The sequence below is a fragment of the Nomascus leucogenys genome, chromosome 14 (assembly GCF_006542625.1).
Source record: "Nomascus leucogenys isolate Asia chromosome 14, Asia_NLE_v1, whole genome shotgun sequence".
Taxonomy (NCBI): Eukaryota; Metazoa; Chordata; class Mammalia; order Primates; family Hylobatidae; genus Nomascus; species Nomascus leucogenys.
The window spans coordinates 84,303,088-84,321,660 of record NC_044394.1 but is presented as its reverse complement, the minus strand read 5'-3'; the positions used below and the strand labels follow the sequence as shown (position 1 = coordinate 84,321,660).

The 18,573-nt window shown below is 35.6% G+C and overlaps 1 protein-coding gene across 8 annotated transcripts in view; it reads right to left on the bottom strand.

Annotated features, from left to right (window-relative positions):
- Positions 1-18,573, bottom strand: part of REV1 (REV1 DNA directed polymerase) — a 90,029-nt gene that overhangs the window by 24,344 nt on the left and 47,112 nt on the right. For 3 of the 8 annotated variants that reach the window (XR_004033386.1, XM_030828064.1, XM_012512495.2), the window contains exons 5-9: positions 15,616-15,768; positions 11,850-12,559; positions 9,112-9,219; positions 7,611-7,727; positions 3,085-3,193 (exon numbers count right to left, since the gene is read on the bottom strand). Coding sequence is in view for 3 of the 8 variants with exons in the window: in XM_030828064.1 (XP_030683924.1) it covers positions 3,085-3,193; positions 7,611-7,727; positions 9,112-9,219; positions 11,850-12,559; positions 15,616-15,768 (1,197 nt within the window). In the remaining 5 variants the exon portion in view is untranslated. Of the gene's footprint in view, positions 1-3,084; positions 3,194-4,997; positions 5,198-7,610; positions 7,728-9,111; positions 9,220-11,849; positions 12,560-15,615; positions 15,769-18,573 lie in introns of those variants that run through there. The other 5 variants (XM_030828059.1, XM_003274845.4, XM_030828063.1 and 2 more) reach the window with 4 other exon arrangements.

Below are 18,573 nucleotides of genomic sequence, written 5' to 3'. Positions count from 1 at the left end.
AAATTACCAAAACTTCGTTAAGTGTATGCTGCTAAAACAGCTTATTCCTACAATTAAAGCACAGAGGACATATTCTGTCTGGCAATATGCTTTGTTCAGACAGTTGTATTTGGTGTTGGATTCAACAATATTAAAAAATTGCTGGCCGGGTGTGGTGTAATCCCAGCACTTTCGGAGGCCAAGGCGAGCGGCTCACGAGGTCAAGAGTTCAAGACCAGCCTGGCCAACATGGTGAAACCCCATTTCTACTAAAAATACAAAAATTAGCCAGGCGTAGTGGCGGGAGCCTGTAATCCCAGCTGCTCGGGAGGCTGAGGCAGGAGAACTGCTCCAACCTGGAAGTCAGGGGTTGCAGTGAGCCGAGATAGTACCACTGTACTCCAGCCTGGGCAACAGAGCAAGACTTCATCTCTGTGGGAAAAAAAATTGCCATCAAACCACTGTCACTGTCCATTCTACATACTAAAATACATCCATAAAGTAAGAAAGGTAGTGGGTCCTTACAAAAGCACATGAAAATGGGGTTTAGAAATTATTTGACTTTAAAAATCTGTGATTCTAAGATATCTGTGTATCATTACCTATTCATGTACAATCTACCTTCTCACTGATTCCATACAAAGTTTGCTCTCTAAGTATAGGCCAACTACTAGCAGCAGTGCAAACTGTGACCCACATATACATATTCTACTTTGTATTTCTACCATTTCATATTCACATTCTATCCTTTGCTGGCCCCATTATTAAGCTATGTATAGTGAAAACTCACCAGCGCATAAAACTGAGCAGATCATCCCCACAGTCTCGTCCCCACTCCAAACTCAGAAACATTTCTCTTATGCAAAATGTTAAAAAAATTTTCCTCAGATAAGGAAAATAAAACCCGTTGGATGGCCACAAAACAAGTATCCAGAAACCATTTTCTAGAAACTTTCACTAGGAATAGCCTTCTAGAAAACAGAAAATCACAATTAAGGGACAAAAATCTTATGGCTGTATTTTTTTTCTTCAAGTTAAATTCATTTTCATCACTTTATGCATCTTCTTAAACATCTGCACTTAAGTGGCACTTGAATGTCTCACTATATAGTATTCTGTCCTCATATATTGTCACCCCAATTATTTTGCAAGGCATGAAGCTTGACCAGATTTATAAAGGTAAATTTATATTTACCGTGGGTAAATATAAATGCACCATCCAAACACCCAACAGAAACCTAGTGCCTAGACACAATTGTGGCTCCTGGAGTCCAAAGCCACCAGAGCTGGTGACACTTTCACCTGGAGGCAGCCCTGCTCCCCAGCCAGCATTCATCTTGGTGGGGACTGGGTATGAAGGTATAAAGGGAGACCGTGCAGAGGCAGCCTAGCAAGGGTAAACGGAGCTTGCATTTTACCAACTAGCAAAATTCAAGGACTGGGAATATTTCTGGGCTTCATCACACCCTCCAGATACTGCACATAACTGTCTAGACATCTGAAGTCGAGGCCACCATTCATTAACTTAGTAGAGAAAAAGAGACTAGCCTACTGAGCACAACATAAACTCAGCTCTAGAGTGCCTGTGCTAATAAAAAGCAGTATAACAATTCAAAACGTATTTGTATTTGACTTAATTATCATTTAAAGTAAGTTTCAATTCCTTGGCCACAGCATCAAGTGACAATGAAAACCATTAAAACATAATTCTGTTAATGAGAAAGGCAAAGTTAGCCCGGGAGGAAAAGTTTGGCATGTCATGAATGGAAAACAGTTTAAAATACAAGCATGCACGTTTGAACTTAATGCTTTTTAACTTAAATATACTTTAATTAGCAAATTTTTAAAAAACTATTATGATTAGACGATGCTGAGCTCAAATATTTTTTCTTCAGATTAGATGCCTGAATAGCCACAACTCTGAATCAAGACTAAAAAGATGTAACTAGGCCAGGCGCAGTGGCTCACGCCTGTAATCCCAGCACTTTGGGAGTCTGAGGCAGGTGGATCACGAGGTCAGTTAGCCATCCTGGCTAACATGGTGAAACCCCGTCTCTACTAAAAAAATACAAAAAAATTAGCTGGGCGTGGTGGCGAGCATCTGTAGTCCCAGCTACTCAGGAGGCTGAGGCAGGACAATGGCGTGAACCTGGGAGGTGGAGCTTGCAGTAAGCTGAGATGGTGCCACTGCACTCCAGCCTGGGCAACAGAGCGAGACTCCATCTCAAAAAAAAAAAAAAAAAAAAAAAAAAAAGATGTAACTGATCTAAGACACTGTTTCATTTTGAAATTACTGAATACTTTAACACTTCTCGGCAATGTGTAAGGGCTTGCTGTGTTATACAGGTAAAAATGTCTGTGTTCGTTTAACAGGAAAAAAAAAATGAAGACTTCCCTTTTTAATTATTACTCCCTCTACTTTTACAACTATTCCAATTATTTCAAAACTATTTTTTAAATTATGAGGAATATATATATATACATGTGTGTGTTTCTTCCTATACTGAATCAGCCAATTGTAATTATGGTTTCAGATCACTATAAGATAAAGACCTATACAAAAAGTTGGTGCTAACAAGTTGACAACACTCTTACCACTTTTAAGTGAAGAGATATTAAGAATGCCAATAATTCAATTATTTACTTATAATTGAATAGGCAATTGGGTTTTAACATTAAAAAAACTGAGTATCAGGAAGTATGGATTACAAGATATTTTTCTTAGCAATAAAAACAAAAGATTAGAGTAAATAAATATTAAAGTCCTCTTCCATTAAAAAAAAAATATAATTCTTTTATCTCATGCTTCAAAAGACAATAAAAATGATGATCCCCAACTTCTTTTGGTTCCCACTACATGACCTATTGGTTCTCATCAGGGAACTAGTAAGCTGTTTGTTTAAAGTTATCTAGCACTGGTGGGGGATTGTGGGGGGCATAAATGAAATGATTAAGGCTAAAACCCCATAACACGTCTGTAACGTTTAAATCACTGGCCCGACTGGCAGGTCTGAATCCACTTCAAAAGATTATAGTTCAAAAAATTATATAAAAATAATTAACCAAATTATTCATTAAGAATTGTAACACACAACTTCCACATACCTGGCCTCATAACTACAAGATGCAATTTCAGCCCTTGACAAAACAGAATCAATTCCATTTGCTTGTGCAGAATCTGGATTCTCCCACAATGATGAATCTGGTATATCTGCTTTAAAAATAAAAAAAATTAATGGTTATATGTCATAAACTGATTTTCCCTAACTTTTTCAAGAAATTTGTTTTCCACTACTTTCATATAAAAATGTTTAGTAAATTCCAAATACAGTTATGTCTATTGGTATTATCTCCTTATCTAATAAAGAAAACTCTATAACTCTAAAATGGTTCGCTTCCATTATATTCTTCATCAGCAGATAAAAACTTATAATAAATTCAAAGTGTCCTGGGAGGTTTTTTTTTTTTCAAATACACCAGAAGATAAAAATATCCTGTAACACACAGTCCCTGGAGGTGGACATGGATGAGAAGTGATCAGGGAGATGAACTCCCTCCTATAACCTTACAAGGACTGTACAGCTCTAGGTAGTGGGGAAAAGTTAATGAAAAATATAAATTTCTCTGAATATTCTTTGCTGTTTCCTAAAAGAACTATCTGTAAAACTTAAAGCTAATTAACGTGTACAACAAACATGAAATTCCTACCATCTATCTGATCAAACAATAATTTAGTAGGTCACAAACCATGAAGAGGTTTCATCCTAAATTCAAGCTGTTTCTTTTGAACACACGTCACATTATCTCCCGCTACAGGTAATTGTATTTTGGTTTAATAATGCATGTTCAATTAAAAACATTCAAGTGTGATCAGAGTATCGATGCTTTAGAGAACACAACTGGAGCCTAGTGTGGCTTACCAACATCTCTTAATATCCAAACCAAATTTACAACTTTACACAAGAAAACAAAAGCACACATTCTGGAGAGCCTACTGGCTGCATGCCACTTTACTTCCTTTGCCACCTTTAGCTTCACTAGTAATTGAGAAATAAATTAAAACACAACTTCATCATAGGTCTCTTGGGATACTACTATTAGGTTCCAGGAAGAGTATGCTGTAAAAAAAAAAAAAAATCACATTCTAAAACCACAATCTCAGCCACATCTCTACTATTATAAACAAAAATACCATTAGTAAAACAAAGCCAAAATATATCACTTCAGCTATTCCAGACAAATCTATTTTGAGTACACTGTAACAATATATGACTAACAAACCCAGCATTTCTCTTCTGTTTATTTCAGACTTACTGTTCTGTGAAAAGTCAGCCACGTTAATGCACCACCAGGAAAACTGGCAAAGTCTCTGGCTTCATGGGCTTAAACAACTCTTCCTGGTTTGACCAGTAATCATCAGCATCTTTCATCTAACTATGCAACCCATACAAGCATTTCTGGATTTCAGCAACCACACATACACAGCATAAATGCTAATCAAACTGATTGGCATCTCAGTGGGGTCAAATCCTACTTGCTTCAAAACAGCAGAGTGTGTAATGTGAGCTATAGTTTCTGACATATGAATAACGTATGGTAGCTATACTATTACAAATTAAAGACAGAATCCCAAGCAGATTACCCAGTGTTTCTGGAGGGTTTTAAAAGCCTAAATATAAATTTTAATAGTCCCTTCATCTAAGCTGAAAAACTGTAAGAATTTCAGGACTGTCAGTATCACACTTCAACAGAGGGTGCTACTAGACCCCCAAAAAAGGAGTGCTGAATCTTGAACAGCCACAACCAACTGTCTTTCCAAGGTGTAACCATGAGTTATGCCTTACAAGTTGGAGAATTACCTGACTTTGGTATCTGAAGGGCTAGTTATCTAAGATACTGTCTTGAAAATAACAGAAAACTTATTCTTGAGGAGAGAACAGTCTCTGTGGTCCATGCGCCCCCAATGCCCTGGCCTGAGAGGCAGCACCATCGTGTTCCTCTCCATTGGGCTGGCTGACCTGTTCCACAGTGCAGCAGAGTGCGTGGGTCCCTCCACGAGCGGAGTGAGTTGCTTCATGTGAGATTCAGGGAAATGCAGGGACACACTGTCCTCACTGGAGGGCAAAGTAGAGAACTGCTCATCAAAACTTGACAAACTAGACGGGCACATGGAGAATGTGGAGGAACGGTTGGAGAAATCAGAGGCCAGGACCCAAGTCTGTGAAAAAGAAATCGCTGAGAATAAATCTATGACTAATACGGTTTTTAAAACTGTTGTTCTTTAGAATGAAAACTGAAGCTTTCGATGGGATAGAAAACATCTGTATCCTGGAAATCCGGGAAGGGGTAAAAGGCCCCAACCATGAAATTTGGAGCATAAATTGTTCCAAACAATGAGATCATCAATGAGAAGTGTGACTACTGAGTACTGCTCAGGAAGCAGCCTCCAAAAGAAGTCATGGATGGATGAGATACCCTGGTTGCACTGGGCTAAAGAGTTTTTGGATATGATAACTAAGAAACTAAAGTTTCAAAAAGGACTAAGGATGCTATTTGTCCTAATACTTTGTCTAGACATATAAGCCAAACATTAGAACTGATCTTTTTTTTTTTCAAAGCTAGTGCACAGAAGCCAAAGATTCTAATTCCTAAACCGATCCTCAATATTTTTATATTTGGTGCCATGTCTGATAATGACCCAGAGAAAGAAAGATCAGGGAATAACAAGCAAAGAGGAACAAAAGCACTGAAAAAAGTTCTGAGCACAAGCTTAGTTGTAATCAAATTTTATAATAAAGGATAATCTATTCATTTTATATGTAGCAAATATTCTGGTGAGCTCCTAATGCATGAAAAGGCTTAGGATATAAAAGTAAATGACATGAAGTTAAAGTAAGAGTATAAAATACAAACTGTCATATCATCTTTTTCTAGTGATGGGACAATCTCCTTTTGACAGTTTTCAATGGCAAGTGAAATTTAAATATTTCTCCTAATATTTACCTTCTGGTTTACCACCCACATTTAGATGTGAAGGGGATGTGATTATAGGTCATTAAAATGTTATAAAAATTAGGTGACTAAACTGATGAAGACAATTAAGTAACCAATGACAGTATTGTGTTAATAAACCATTTATAGTAAGATTGTTTGTAACAGAAGAAAAGACAAAAGAGGACTAGCTCTCTGCTACTCCTAAGGAATGTGAGCTTGTCAAGGTCAAAATTTTAAATGTAGGCTGCCGATAAAAGGACGTGTGTAACAAGACTACCCACCAGAGAGACTGAGCACTGAAGACGCTACTGCAAGTATATACATGGTGGTTTTTCTTCTTTCAACATTCTTTAGTATTTCATAAATGCCTAATATATGACAAGTACTGTGTACTTCCTTAAGCTATTTATTTCTTATTTTCTAGAACTTAAGATTTCATCTGTTTAATAGCACATAGAAAACACAAAAAGAAAAACCAACCTACCATAAAAACCATACTACCAATACTTAAGAAACTACCTATACCATAATACAACTAAATCTCAACAAGTTCAGTAACAGCTACTCCACACCTACTCATGACACACAAAATTCTAGAATCTCAAAAATCTCTGAAAAGATTTAAAGACCAAGAAAATCTTTATAAAACTTGGAAATAAATGTGCACACAAAGCATAAATATGTATCTGCAATTATGTTATTTCATACTTAAGACCACATAAACAGATGATCAAAACCAACAAAAAGACTATAATCCCAAAAAAGGTCCTCAGAGATGTTCACTGGCTTTCCTTTTGCCTTAATTTCATTGGAGTCATTGTGACAAGCCCAACGTTTTATAACTGACAAGGGCACTGAAATAATTGCAATAAAACTAAACTGCATGCTTTCCATTTCACTGTATATCTAACTTCTGACTATTTTCTGGGTAATATATTTCTGAGAAACTAATTTAAAAAATTCTCTTTGGCTTTGCAAAACAACCATGAGAAAACTAATCAGTTATCAAAACAAAATTAATTTCTAAGAAAACATTTCTCAGTGAATTTACTCAGGGGAAAAAAGTAACAGACACATGAAAATCTGAATAAGTATTATGACTAGTACAACTTACGATTTTGCTTATTAATATCCAAAATTACAAAGTCAAGAGAGGCAACAAGGTTATTTCTCATAACAAATAGGTTCACTAAAGCATATGGAGAATGATTACTGGTGTTTACTTTTAATTCCAATAAATTAAAAGTTCTACTATTTGTTATTCTACTTCCTCATACAAATCTTGAGCAACACAAACTTTAACATTCTTACTGTGATACAATAACCAAATGACAAATGACCAGTAATTAACTCTCACAATAGACAGAGGCTTCTTTAAATTCTGCCCATGATTTTTATCCCCAGTCTAAATTTATACAAAGCAAATCAATCATATCTCGTAAAACATTCTTCACTCTCTACTTCAGGAAAATATCACCCTCCAATTCAACAAAACCTAACAGTGATATCCTTAAAACCCCTGAATGAAAAAGCTAATTGCTACAACTCTGCTCTCATTTCTATAACAACCATGCCAATAGCAAAATCCAGAAGCTGTCCACAGGAGCACTAAGACTTCAAAGAGAGCTCATTTGTACCTGCTTTGCCTTTCAGGATTTTATTCTGGTAATACTGCCACTCCAGCTGGGGATTAGCGCCAGGACGTAAAGGTGCCCTTCCTGTGCCTCTGTTACTTGTAACAGCCACTGGTTTTCCTGTGAGGAAAATATTGAATTATTTCTGTATATGGTACAGGAATGTTAACAACATGTAAGCAAAAATTTTTCAAACGATTTTTCAAACATGCTTTTCCTTTAGCTTTACTTAGACATTAATCCTTAAAGAAGCTAATAGTTTAACGATTATCAATCACCATGTAAATGTCATTTAAGTTTCTTAGCACCTCTAGAAAAGCCAATTTGTGACCATTTTGATACATTTATTCAACCTGAAAGCAGCAGTCAACTCAGCCTTCCATGGTTTTTGTTTGATTTCGTATTGTAGAAAACAGGCAACTCAAGAGTCTAGGTTCAGACTTAAGTGGTGGGGAAAGAAAAACTAAATATATGTTTTTTCGTATTTCTAGAGTTAACATCTGTACTTATCTCTCAATTTTACAGCAACAGAAACTAAATACATATGCATAGGAATCACAATCTGACCTACCACATTATCAAACACGAGCATACAGCCCCTCAATTTTTGCTTTAGTATAAACTTACTTTCCTGTATCATTTCCTTTTGTATGCGTGTTAAGTTACAAGATTACTATAAATTTGTAAAGCAATAGCATGGATAAATATATATTTACTTAATGCATTATTTTGAGGACCAAGAAATAAAATAAAATCAACAATGCATTAAAAAGTTACTCTATGAAAATCAACTATTTAACATTCTAAAAAATCCTTTCAGAGCTGAGGAACTACTAACCATGACAAAAAATAAAGTCCTGGTTTTAACACAGCAGCTTCTGTGCCATAGTGATTTCTTATTTAAGGGAAGAATTGATTCTCAGAAGAAAACACTAAGTTATCTCTTTCAGACAGAGGTAAACACTGAAAAACCCAGAATGTATGCTTTTTAAAGTACTGACTACTTCACAAATATCTGCAATTTCACTAAGACAAACACTGTCAAGATGACTTAACATATTTTAGCAATATTCAATAATGCAAAACTATCCTACAATCAAAAAGTTGGGATGTTCATGGGCATCAGGACAGTTAATCAAGTTATTTGCTCAACAGAAAGCATACTGACCCAAGTCTCAAAGACAAGAGCCACCATAAAATTTCCATTCATTAACAAGGAATACAGATAAAAATTTAGAAAATGCCCAATACAGATCCTGCCTACGTTAGTCTTCGATGACATATCCTTCCGCTGAAGATGAATATTCTTCCCTGAAGATCTCTATAGGGAGAAAGAAAAACTCTAATTTCCCTATACCTTCCTTGATAATCGAATATAGAAAATTTGGAAGAACTATTTTCCCAAGGAAAATCAGAATTTTTTTAAAAAAGATTTTGTAATCTCTTTGAATATATATTTATAACAATATATCAATTTTCTTAAAACATAAGCAAGAATACAGACCTTTGAGATCTGGTCTATTTCGTATACCCACTGATACAAAGAAGCAATCCATATCAACATGCATTATACAGCTCTGATGTCTGGGAGAATTCAATACTGACATATCTCCTAGAAGGAAAAAGACAGCATTCAAACCCCAAGCTAATTTTTACTATTTAAAACATCAGGTCTAGTTAATTTTAGAAATTATATTTAAAACATGCTTATACCCAGAATGGAGTCTTTTTAAAAAACCAGAATTGAGTACAGATTATTTCTATCACCTCAAGAGAAGCCAAATTTAATTAAGTCTCTAATTAGTTTGTCAAAAAGTGCATCTTAAAATTATTTCATTGTGCTGATTATTTTATAAAAATACAAAGGTGTTGGCATACAATTATGAAGCTAAGTAAAACTTTTTTTGATGATCACTATTCCATGCAATCTACAAACACGCCTGGATAAAATAACAATAAAAGTGACTACTATTATCCAGTGCTTGGTAGGTGTCAGGCACTGCTGTTAAGAGGTTTATATGTATGTATTTATTTAAATTCTCACAACTATGAGGTAGGTAATCGTATCATCTCCATTTTGTAGATTAAAAGTTTAAGTCGCATAGCCTATTATTAAGTGGTTGAGCTGTGATTCTGTCTCAAGCAGTCTGATTTCAGAGCCTTTAAACTACCATGTTGCTGTTCTAAGTACTTGAAAAACAGTCTATAAAATGTAAATCTGTACATTTTTATCCTTATGCCATTAAATACTATTAAAGATCAGAGGTGAATGACATATACCACATTTAAGGAGATAAAGGTGAGTGTCCTCACCTAAGGACAAAAGCTTCTAATCATCCTGAGCTACACAGAGATTCATCAGGGTCATTTTAACCCTAATCCAGGCACAAGCAGAGCTTTCCTCTATTATCAGTCTCATCCTTAGCCTTTTCGTCTGGTCCTCTAAGATACACAAGTCCTGGAAAAAGAACCCTGGGCTTATAAAAAGTTCTGATCTCATAAAGGAGTTTTTCTCAGGCTTAAAAATATTAGTACTGAGGGTCAGTCTTTATAATAGGCTTCCAAAAACAGATATCTCCTAACAGTTTTGGACCACTCCATTTACCAAACTGTGACTGTGATAGCATGTACCTAGCTCTCCCCCGACTTTTTTTTTGAGATAGGGTCTCACTCTGCTGCCCAGTCTGGAGTGCAGTGGTGCGATATGCAACCTCAACCTCTAGGGCTCAAACAATCCTCCCGCCTCAGCCTCCCAAGTAGCTGAGACGGCAGGTACGTGCCACCATGCCCAGCTAATTTTTTTTTTTCTTTTTGGTAGAGACACGGTCTCACTGTGTTGCCCAGGTTGGTCTTGAACTCCTGGGCTCAAGCAATCCTCCTGCCTCGGCCTCCCAAAGTGTGGGAATTACAGGCATGAGCCACTGTGCCCAGCCTGCTCATGTATTCTTAAGCTCACAACCCCATGAGGCAAACATCGTGGACTATCACTTCTCTTCACAAAGAAAACTAAGACTCAGAGAGGTGAACTAACTTGCCCATAGTCCTGCAGCATAAGAGTGGCAGAGTAAGGATTTAGATTCATGCTAAACTATCTAACTCCAAAGCCAGATACTTCCTTACTACCCTCTATATTATCTCAAGAAATGATTCATAAAATAATCTTAATCACAATTCTGCTGTATAAAAGTATTTTTCAAAGTATCATATAAACATAATGCAAACAACTCAAAATAACGCTTTTAAACATTCAAGTAGTACAGAATGCATAAGCCAGTATCTACCAAATGCTTTCATACAATAACAAAATTTCTCATTGTATTCCCATTCATAGAACTAATTAATCATAGTTCTTTGAAGCATTCAGAATTAAATAACCTTCAGGTAACAAGGCCAAGACATGATGTAAGGATAATCTAGTATCTATATTATTCTGAAATATTTCATAAATACCAAAAAGCATTTTTTAACTAAAAGCACATAGGAATACATCAAACTCAGTAAAACATAACAGAAAACACCCCGCATAGAGTCTCTATCACTTTCTAGGACAGAACCATGAGCTTCTCTCTATACCTCAGTTTCCACAGCTATAAATTAAAGGACAGTATTAATCTCTGAGGTCTCTCCCCATAAAAAAATCCTATAATCTGTAAAAGGAACTAAAATTTCAAACCAGATACTAATTTATAATGTCTGCTATTGTGTGTGCATTTGTTTTTGATGACAAGAAAAGTATTAAAAAACAAAATACAATGAACCAATGTACTCAGATGTGAAATAATCTCACTGAAAGTTTACCACTGTTAATTATAACAGCTCTATGTCAAAATTAATTTAAAAATCATTATGATGCAAGCTTCTAGAAATTAACAATTACTCTTATCAAACCAATTTCATTCTTACAGGAGTTTAAGCACTGGATAGATGTTATATTAACACAGTTCAAAACTTCACCAACTGATAAGGTCTACGTGAGGAATGAATGCTCAGAATCCCAACCATCTTACTGTTTAAATTCTCTGAAAATTTTCAGTCAGCCACAATTATATCTAATTGTTTTAAAAGTATTTTAATAAATTAGCTTTCTATAATGTTATGCTTACTGTCACTTACATGACTTGACATTCTTAGAGACTTTTATATTATGAGAACTTCATATTGACCAGAAATACCAATAACAGCATAAGAGCAAATGATCAAGCATGACTGTTTCTTAAGAAAACAATTTTAGTAAGTATCTACCTGTGTCAGTTACAACAAGTGCAGACCTGCCTGTTTTCATTTTTTTTAACTTTTCCCTTCCTGGAAAGATACCATTACTTTGTCTTTGTAGGGTATTGACAAATTCAGTCAATTCACACTTCCACATTGATATGTGATGCAGTCTTGAATGAGAATAGAAGTTTGAAATAAAATTGCAGTCTGAAGGTTTGGATGGCACTGAAGGTGCTGCCTTGCTAAAAGTAGATACTGCAGAAGTGCTTTTTGTGCTTGAAGGCCCCTGAACAGTGGAGTGGTGAGCACCATTGATTTTAGTGTTACTGTGCAAAGGTGATAATGAGAAAGAATTAGTTCTGTGTGGATTCCGCAAAGCATCTGTGCTTCTGGTGCTTTGCTGCAACTGCTGCAAAGTGCAGTCTCTGAAATCAGTGCTGCTCTTCTCAGCCTTATCCTCCTCCTGGGAAGAGGCTGGAGAAAGCCTGCTGGCAACACTATTGACCATGGGCACCAAGCAATCCTGTGTCTTTAAGGCACCATTAGAGCTAGGAGTGTGTCCATTAAAAATGGCAGTGCTGCCTCTGGGATGCGGAATTCCATTCTGTTTCCTTACTGGAGAGGTCTGCTCCAGATCCACAAAACTAAAATCATTATTTTCATCTTCTTCATTCCAGCTGTTCATGCCATTGACTTTGACTTCATTTTCTGTTTCAATCTTCTTAATAATGTGATTTCTAAAGCAGGAAAAAATTTTTAAGTTAATAATGTCTGCACTTGATCTTAGCCAAAAGGCCGAGAAGTGATAAGTTAATAATGTCTGACTTTTAGGTTAAAACAATTTTTTCATTTCAACATTTTCTTAGTGGTACACACTTTGTTTGGTATTTCCCCCTTTAAAAACAGAAAATTCTTATATTGAATATTGACAATGGAAAAAAAACACTGAAAATTAAACCACAAACTTTCTATTCTGATTTGACAAAAGATCATTCTTTGCAAAAGTATCAAGATAACTAGAAAAATTCTACAATATTAACAGCCCTTTAGGTGTTTTCAGTTTGTTTTTTATTTTCACGTCAGATAGTCCCAAAGAAGAAATAAAACAGAATATTTCTCATGGCTGAAGAAAAACCCAAAAAACTTCTCAGTTATTTTTCCCATAAAAAATTAATTGGAATCTATAAGCTCTAAATATCCAGTTCTGAAGCACAGTGCTTGGCATTTACTACATGGTCAATAAATATCTGCTGAATTAATATACTAAAAATAACTTTCATAGAAATGGATTTAAAAACCTTACTTGAATTCTTATTCCTAGTTTTAGTTTTTATGAAAGGTACTATTCGACATATTAAATCCAATACGAAACCAGTTGGTTTCAGTAGGAAAAAAACTGACTATATTGATTAACCTATTAATGGGCTAATTGTTGCACAAATAGACAAAAAGTAAAGCCATGTCAATGTGTGGGGGTAATTCAGTAAAATTTACACCTAGAAAAATAAGGATGCTTGCCTTACTGACAAGGGAAATTGCACTTCATTTCTAAGAAATGCATATTTAGATGCCAGGGTGGTACAAGGCAATCTGGACCAAGTTTCCTGATGACAGCTTTATAAATGCAGAACCTATGACAAATGTTTATAAGTCACATCCTGGCTCCTCTAGATGTTTGTTTAGAAATGCATTCACAAGAATCATCTAAGTAACAAAAACAAAAACCTGAATTACAAAGCAGTAATTCATTCTACTTAGAAATGTCCAAATGTCCATAGCATTAATAGAATTACAGCGCAGGCTCCAGATGAAGGGTTACCCTACAGAGTAGTAAGCCACAGGTGAAATTATCACAGTATTACTGGGTTCCACCTAAAGCCCCTCATCCTAATACCAACTTGGTTTATTAGTAATGAGAGCCTGACTACACAGAAAAGTCCCACAAGCTGGATGATCACCCATTTCTGGGTTAGCTCAGGCTCTGGCTAAACATCACATGGAATGTGATGGGCAACTCTGAGTAGATGCCATGCTCACAGAGGATCATGCCAGTGAAGGGGAAAAAGACAAAGTAGGTATGATTAAAAGAAGAAAAAAAGAAAACCTAATTTGTCACATGCAGAGAAAGTCAGCCTCTTGAGATAAACAGAATGCAAGGGAGCAAGAAGTCACAGATGAGAATTTCAAAGAAATGTACAAAATGTACTGAATATACCCCCCCCCAAAAAAACCCAGAAAACAACAAAAGTGATGTACGTCAGAAAGTCTTACATCTAGTTTTGTGTCAAAAACATTCAGACCCTTTACATGCATTATAGCAACACACGCAATAGAAAGCCATATATTGGCAGGAAAATACGTTGTTAACATACATTCTTCCTGTATTATAGTTTCTCAGCCTAGACAAATGGACATTTGCAAAGTAGCCGTACTGGAAATATCATGGGTACAGATAATTTCTTAGGCAATGGCGTAAATGTATTAAGAAGTAAAATCTAATAGGTAATTTCTTCCTAAAAGTCTCACAAAGAAGATTTTGAAAAAAACATATCTATTTTCTACTTTTATTAATGTGGGTAAGAAAAGAAAGCTAAAGCTATGTATTCTGTGAAAAGGTTTTCTGGTATTATTTGCTATATACCTTGATAGCACATTAAAAAAATTAAAAGCTATAGGTAACATGAAAAATATTTGAATATGCTTGTGAGTACAAGTTAAATTAACAAATGACAACAAAAATTACAGAAGGCAGTGATACTGGATCCTCTCAGATTAATCAGACTCTTGGTCTTTTTGAAAAAAAATATATCCAACTCCCAAAGCAAGCAATTTAATAAATAAAGAGAAGGCTAACCATAATGAACCACCTGATACACAAGGTAAGGCAACCCACCAATTAACTGTGAAACCAGTTTATCCAGGGTTGCAATTAAAAGCTTAAATCAATATTAAAAAAAAAAAAGCAGCCACATGGAATAAAGTCTAGATTCACTCTGAATTCTATAACCAAGGGTCACCAACTAAACTTCCATTTACATATTTACGTATTTAGAATGTTATGAATTTTGAATTTTTCAAAAATAACCCAGAAATGTTAACATTTTCATTATCTTTCTACGCATGGAACACAACAAAAACATAGCTGGTGCAGTTAGTTCAGTTTTTGAGAAAGCAATACAGCAAATTACTTGTGAAGAAATAATTACTTTCATGAAAATCCATGAAAAAACTTATTAACAATTAAGATCCACTAGTTTAAGATGAGAAACTAGTATGACTGTAAAAACTTACTTACATTTATGAAATTATCATCATAAAAATAATTCATTTTTAGATAAGACACTCATACACACATATTTCAACATGTTTATTATAAGTGAATGGCCAGGGTTCGTATCTGCTTCTGTCTGTCTGTAACAGAGCAGGGGCCATGCTCACTGCTAAAAACCAGCTTTGTGGCCAGGCGTGGTGGCTCATGCCTGTAACCTCAGCACTTTGGGAGGCCAAGGAAGGTAGATCACAAGGTCAGGAGTTCGAGACCAGCCTGGCCAAGATGGTGAAACCCCATCTCTACTAAAAATACAAAAATTAGCCAGGCGTGGTGGCACACGCCTGTAAGCCTAGCTACTCGGGAGGCTGAGGCAGGAGAATCACTTGAACCTGGGAGGCAGAGGTTGCAATGAGACGAGATCATACCATTGCACTCCAGCCTCGGCAACAAGAGCAAAACTCCATCCTAAAAAAAAAAAAACAAAACCCAGCTTTGCAGTAATCCCCAACTAGACAAACTTACACCCTGTTGTTGAGCTGTTTGGCTATATTGCTTGGACCTGGCAGAGGATCCTCAGGTCTGCATACAGGATTAAAGCTGAGACCTTTCTGCACACTGGACTGCTTGGTGTACAGCTGATATGGAATGTAGGAGAGGAGTCGTCCCGCTTTGATGCTGAAACAAAAAGCAACACCAATTTAGTGTTCCATACTTGGTGACAATGAGCTTCATGAAAAATAATCAATGTCCTTAAAGATACAGTATTTCACGAACAACAGGCCATCTGTTTTCCTAGTTGATTCCTTCTTGCTCGGTTTTAGTGGTCCTAATACAATATGATCTTAGAGTGGGGAAAAACTGCCAAGCACAGAGCCGAACTAGTCAATATTTTAATCCTCATGACTTTAGTATTTACCACCCTGTCAACAGTTAACAGAGAATCATCAAGACTTCATCAAAATCTCATCTATTAAGGTTTTCCAGGATAAATAAACTGAATAAGGATGCTCAATTTCCAAATTCATGTCAGAAACTGTAAAATAAAAATATAGGACAAAATAAAGAATCTCAACTTCAAGAGTAATAATTTATACTATTTTTATGTATACAAGAATGGTTAAGAGCTAAGGCCATTTGAATATATGAACTCTACAAGGGCCAAAACTACCACGTACATCCTCACAGCATATCACACATCACCACTCAAATCCAGGGGAACACCAGTGTTGTAACGTCAGGTGGTACTAGCACTGTAACTGAAGTTCCCAAATGTCTGCTTCCTTTTGTACTTCAGAACTAAAACTAATTTGATTGCAGTATCTTAAACTGACATTTCCTTGCTAATAAACTGAGTTATATATGGCTACTCTACCTTTAAAATTATCATTTCACTTCAAATTAAAAAAATCAATATACTTATGCTATCATCCAAATTTCAAAACAAGCTCCTTTAATATTAGGAAATATTTCAAAACCACCTCTGGATTTTAAACCTAAAATATATATCAAGGAATCATCCCTTAGTTATTTAGAAAAAGACTGATAAATAACATGATAAAAATACGTTTCTTATTGTCTCATAAATCCAAGACTTGATATTTTCATTTTCTTAAATGGTGCCTCATAAAACTTTTTAAAAAATAATAATCATTTAAGAAATGACTGAATTGGCTTACAGAATACTAATTAAAAATAACTGAGTCAACAACTTGGAATACAGGAAAACGTACTAACAGATTCTAAAAATGGAACCATATATGACAGAGTATGTCCTTTATATAATTATTTCAATATATATTTAACAATTTTACCTAAAGCACCTTAAACTATATCAAATGCTATAACTATTAAATTATGATGGTAAAGAACATACTATACTAGTCGCAAGACATGTAACCAAATGGATTTATTACCAGGCTAAATGTTTTACCAAAATTTAGGTTACATTCAAAATACATTCAAATACATTCAAAATTTCAGGTTACATTCAAATATTAGAATTGAAACCCTAAAATTTGACTATTTTTTACTTTATTCTTTCTCAAACCAACTTTTCTTCCTTTTTTTTTGAGACGGAGTCTCACTCTGTCGCCCAGGCTGGAGTGCAGTGGCACGATCTCGGCTCCATGCCATTCTCCTGCCTCAGCCTCCTGAGTAGCTGGGACTACAGGCGCCTGCCACCACGCCCAGCTAATTTTTTGTATTTTTTTAGTATTTTTGTATTTTCACCATGTTAGCCAGGATGGTCTCGATCTCCTGACCTTGTGATCCACCTGCCTCTGCCTCCCAAAGTGCTGGGATTACAAGTGTGAGCCACTGTGCCCAGCCCTTTTCTTCAATAGTTGGTCTCAACTGCCTAACTATAAATCTTTGTTCTGTAGTATCATGTATATCAAACTCACTTGCTTCCCCCACCGCCGCCAAAAGAAGTACAGCTACTTAATACCTGAAATAAAATCCTAACCTTAGCTTTCCATCCTTTATCATAGATAGCTGTAACTAAGAGACAAGTAGAGAGTGAAACTACACCCACTGTGCCAGCTGCACATCTCAGGTAAAACCAAAGTGCAAGGAACAAAATGCCCTATGATCATTCTCGCTTTTCCTGCCCTACTGACAGCATGCTGGAGTGATGCAGACTCTACAGGTACTCTCTATGGTCAGCACTGATCATATACAAGGGTGTCAGGCCTTATCCAACTCCTAACAAGAGCCATGTGGCCACCCACAGAATTCTCAGGCTTACATAAGTCAGTCCATGGAGACTGCTACAAAATTAGACAGCCAATTTAAATACTGCAAGTCTCAAATCAGATATCCTCAGAGATACTCAGTAAAAAGAATTAAAGCCCAATGCACTACAGTAATGTTAGTGAAGTAATGTCAGTTATAATTTGAAGCCTAAACCACCATCTATCAGTTGTATACACCTAATTACCCCTGCTTACCCATTTATCTATCTATAGATATATAGACAGAAACATTATCTGAAAGCATATTTGTATAAGACCTTTTTAAAAATCTCTCTGGGATTAATTTCTCACATTTACTAATTTCCCCTCTTGTTCTAAGCAGAAAGGAACTGTACTGACATTTTGTACTATTCTTTCAAAACCAAAAGGAGAAGATAATAAAAAAATCCATCTTTATCCAAAAGATAATACTACAGTTTCCTTATATACTGAGTTTTTTCATGTACATTGAAACTATATTCTGATATATATATGAAAGAGTTTATATTCTATACAACGAATCAAAACATAGTCATAGCAAGTGAAATATTCATCTATTTTGGGAAGTCTTACTCTTGCTTTGTCCTACAGCCTCTGTGTTTAGGCAGAACAAAAAAAAAACACAAGGAATGGCAAAAAACTCATGAGAGATAAAATTGCAATCAACTTTTATTTAAATGAGTTGAATAAGCACTCTAATATTTACACTGAATGTAATTAGAAATCAAAGTTTTGACTCATATGTAAG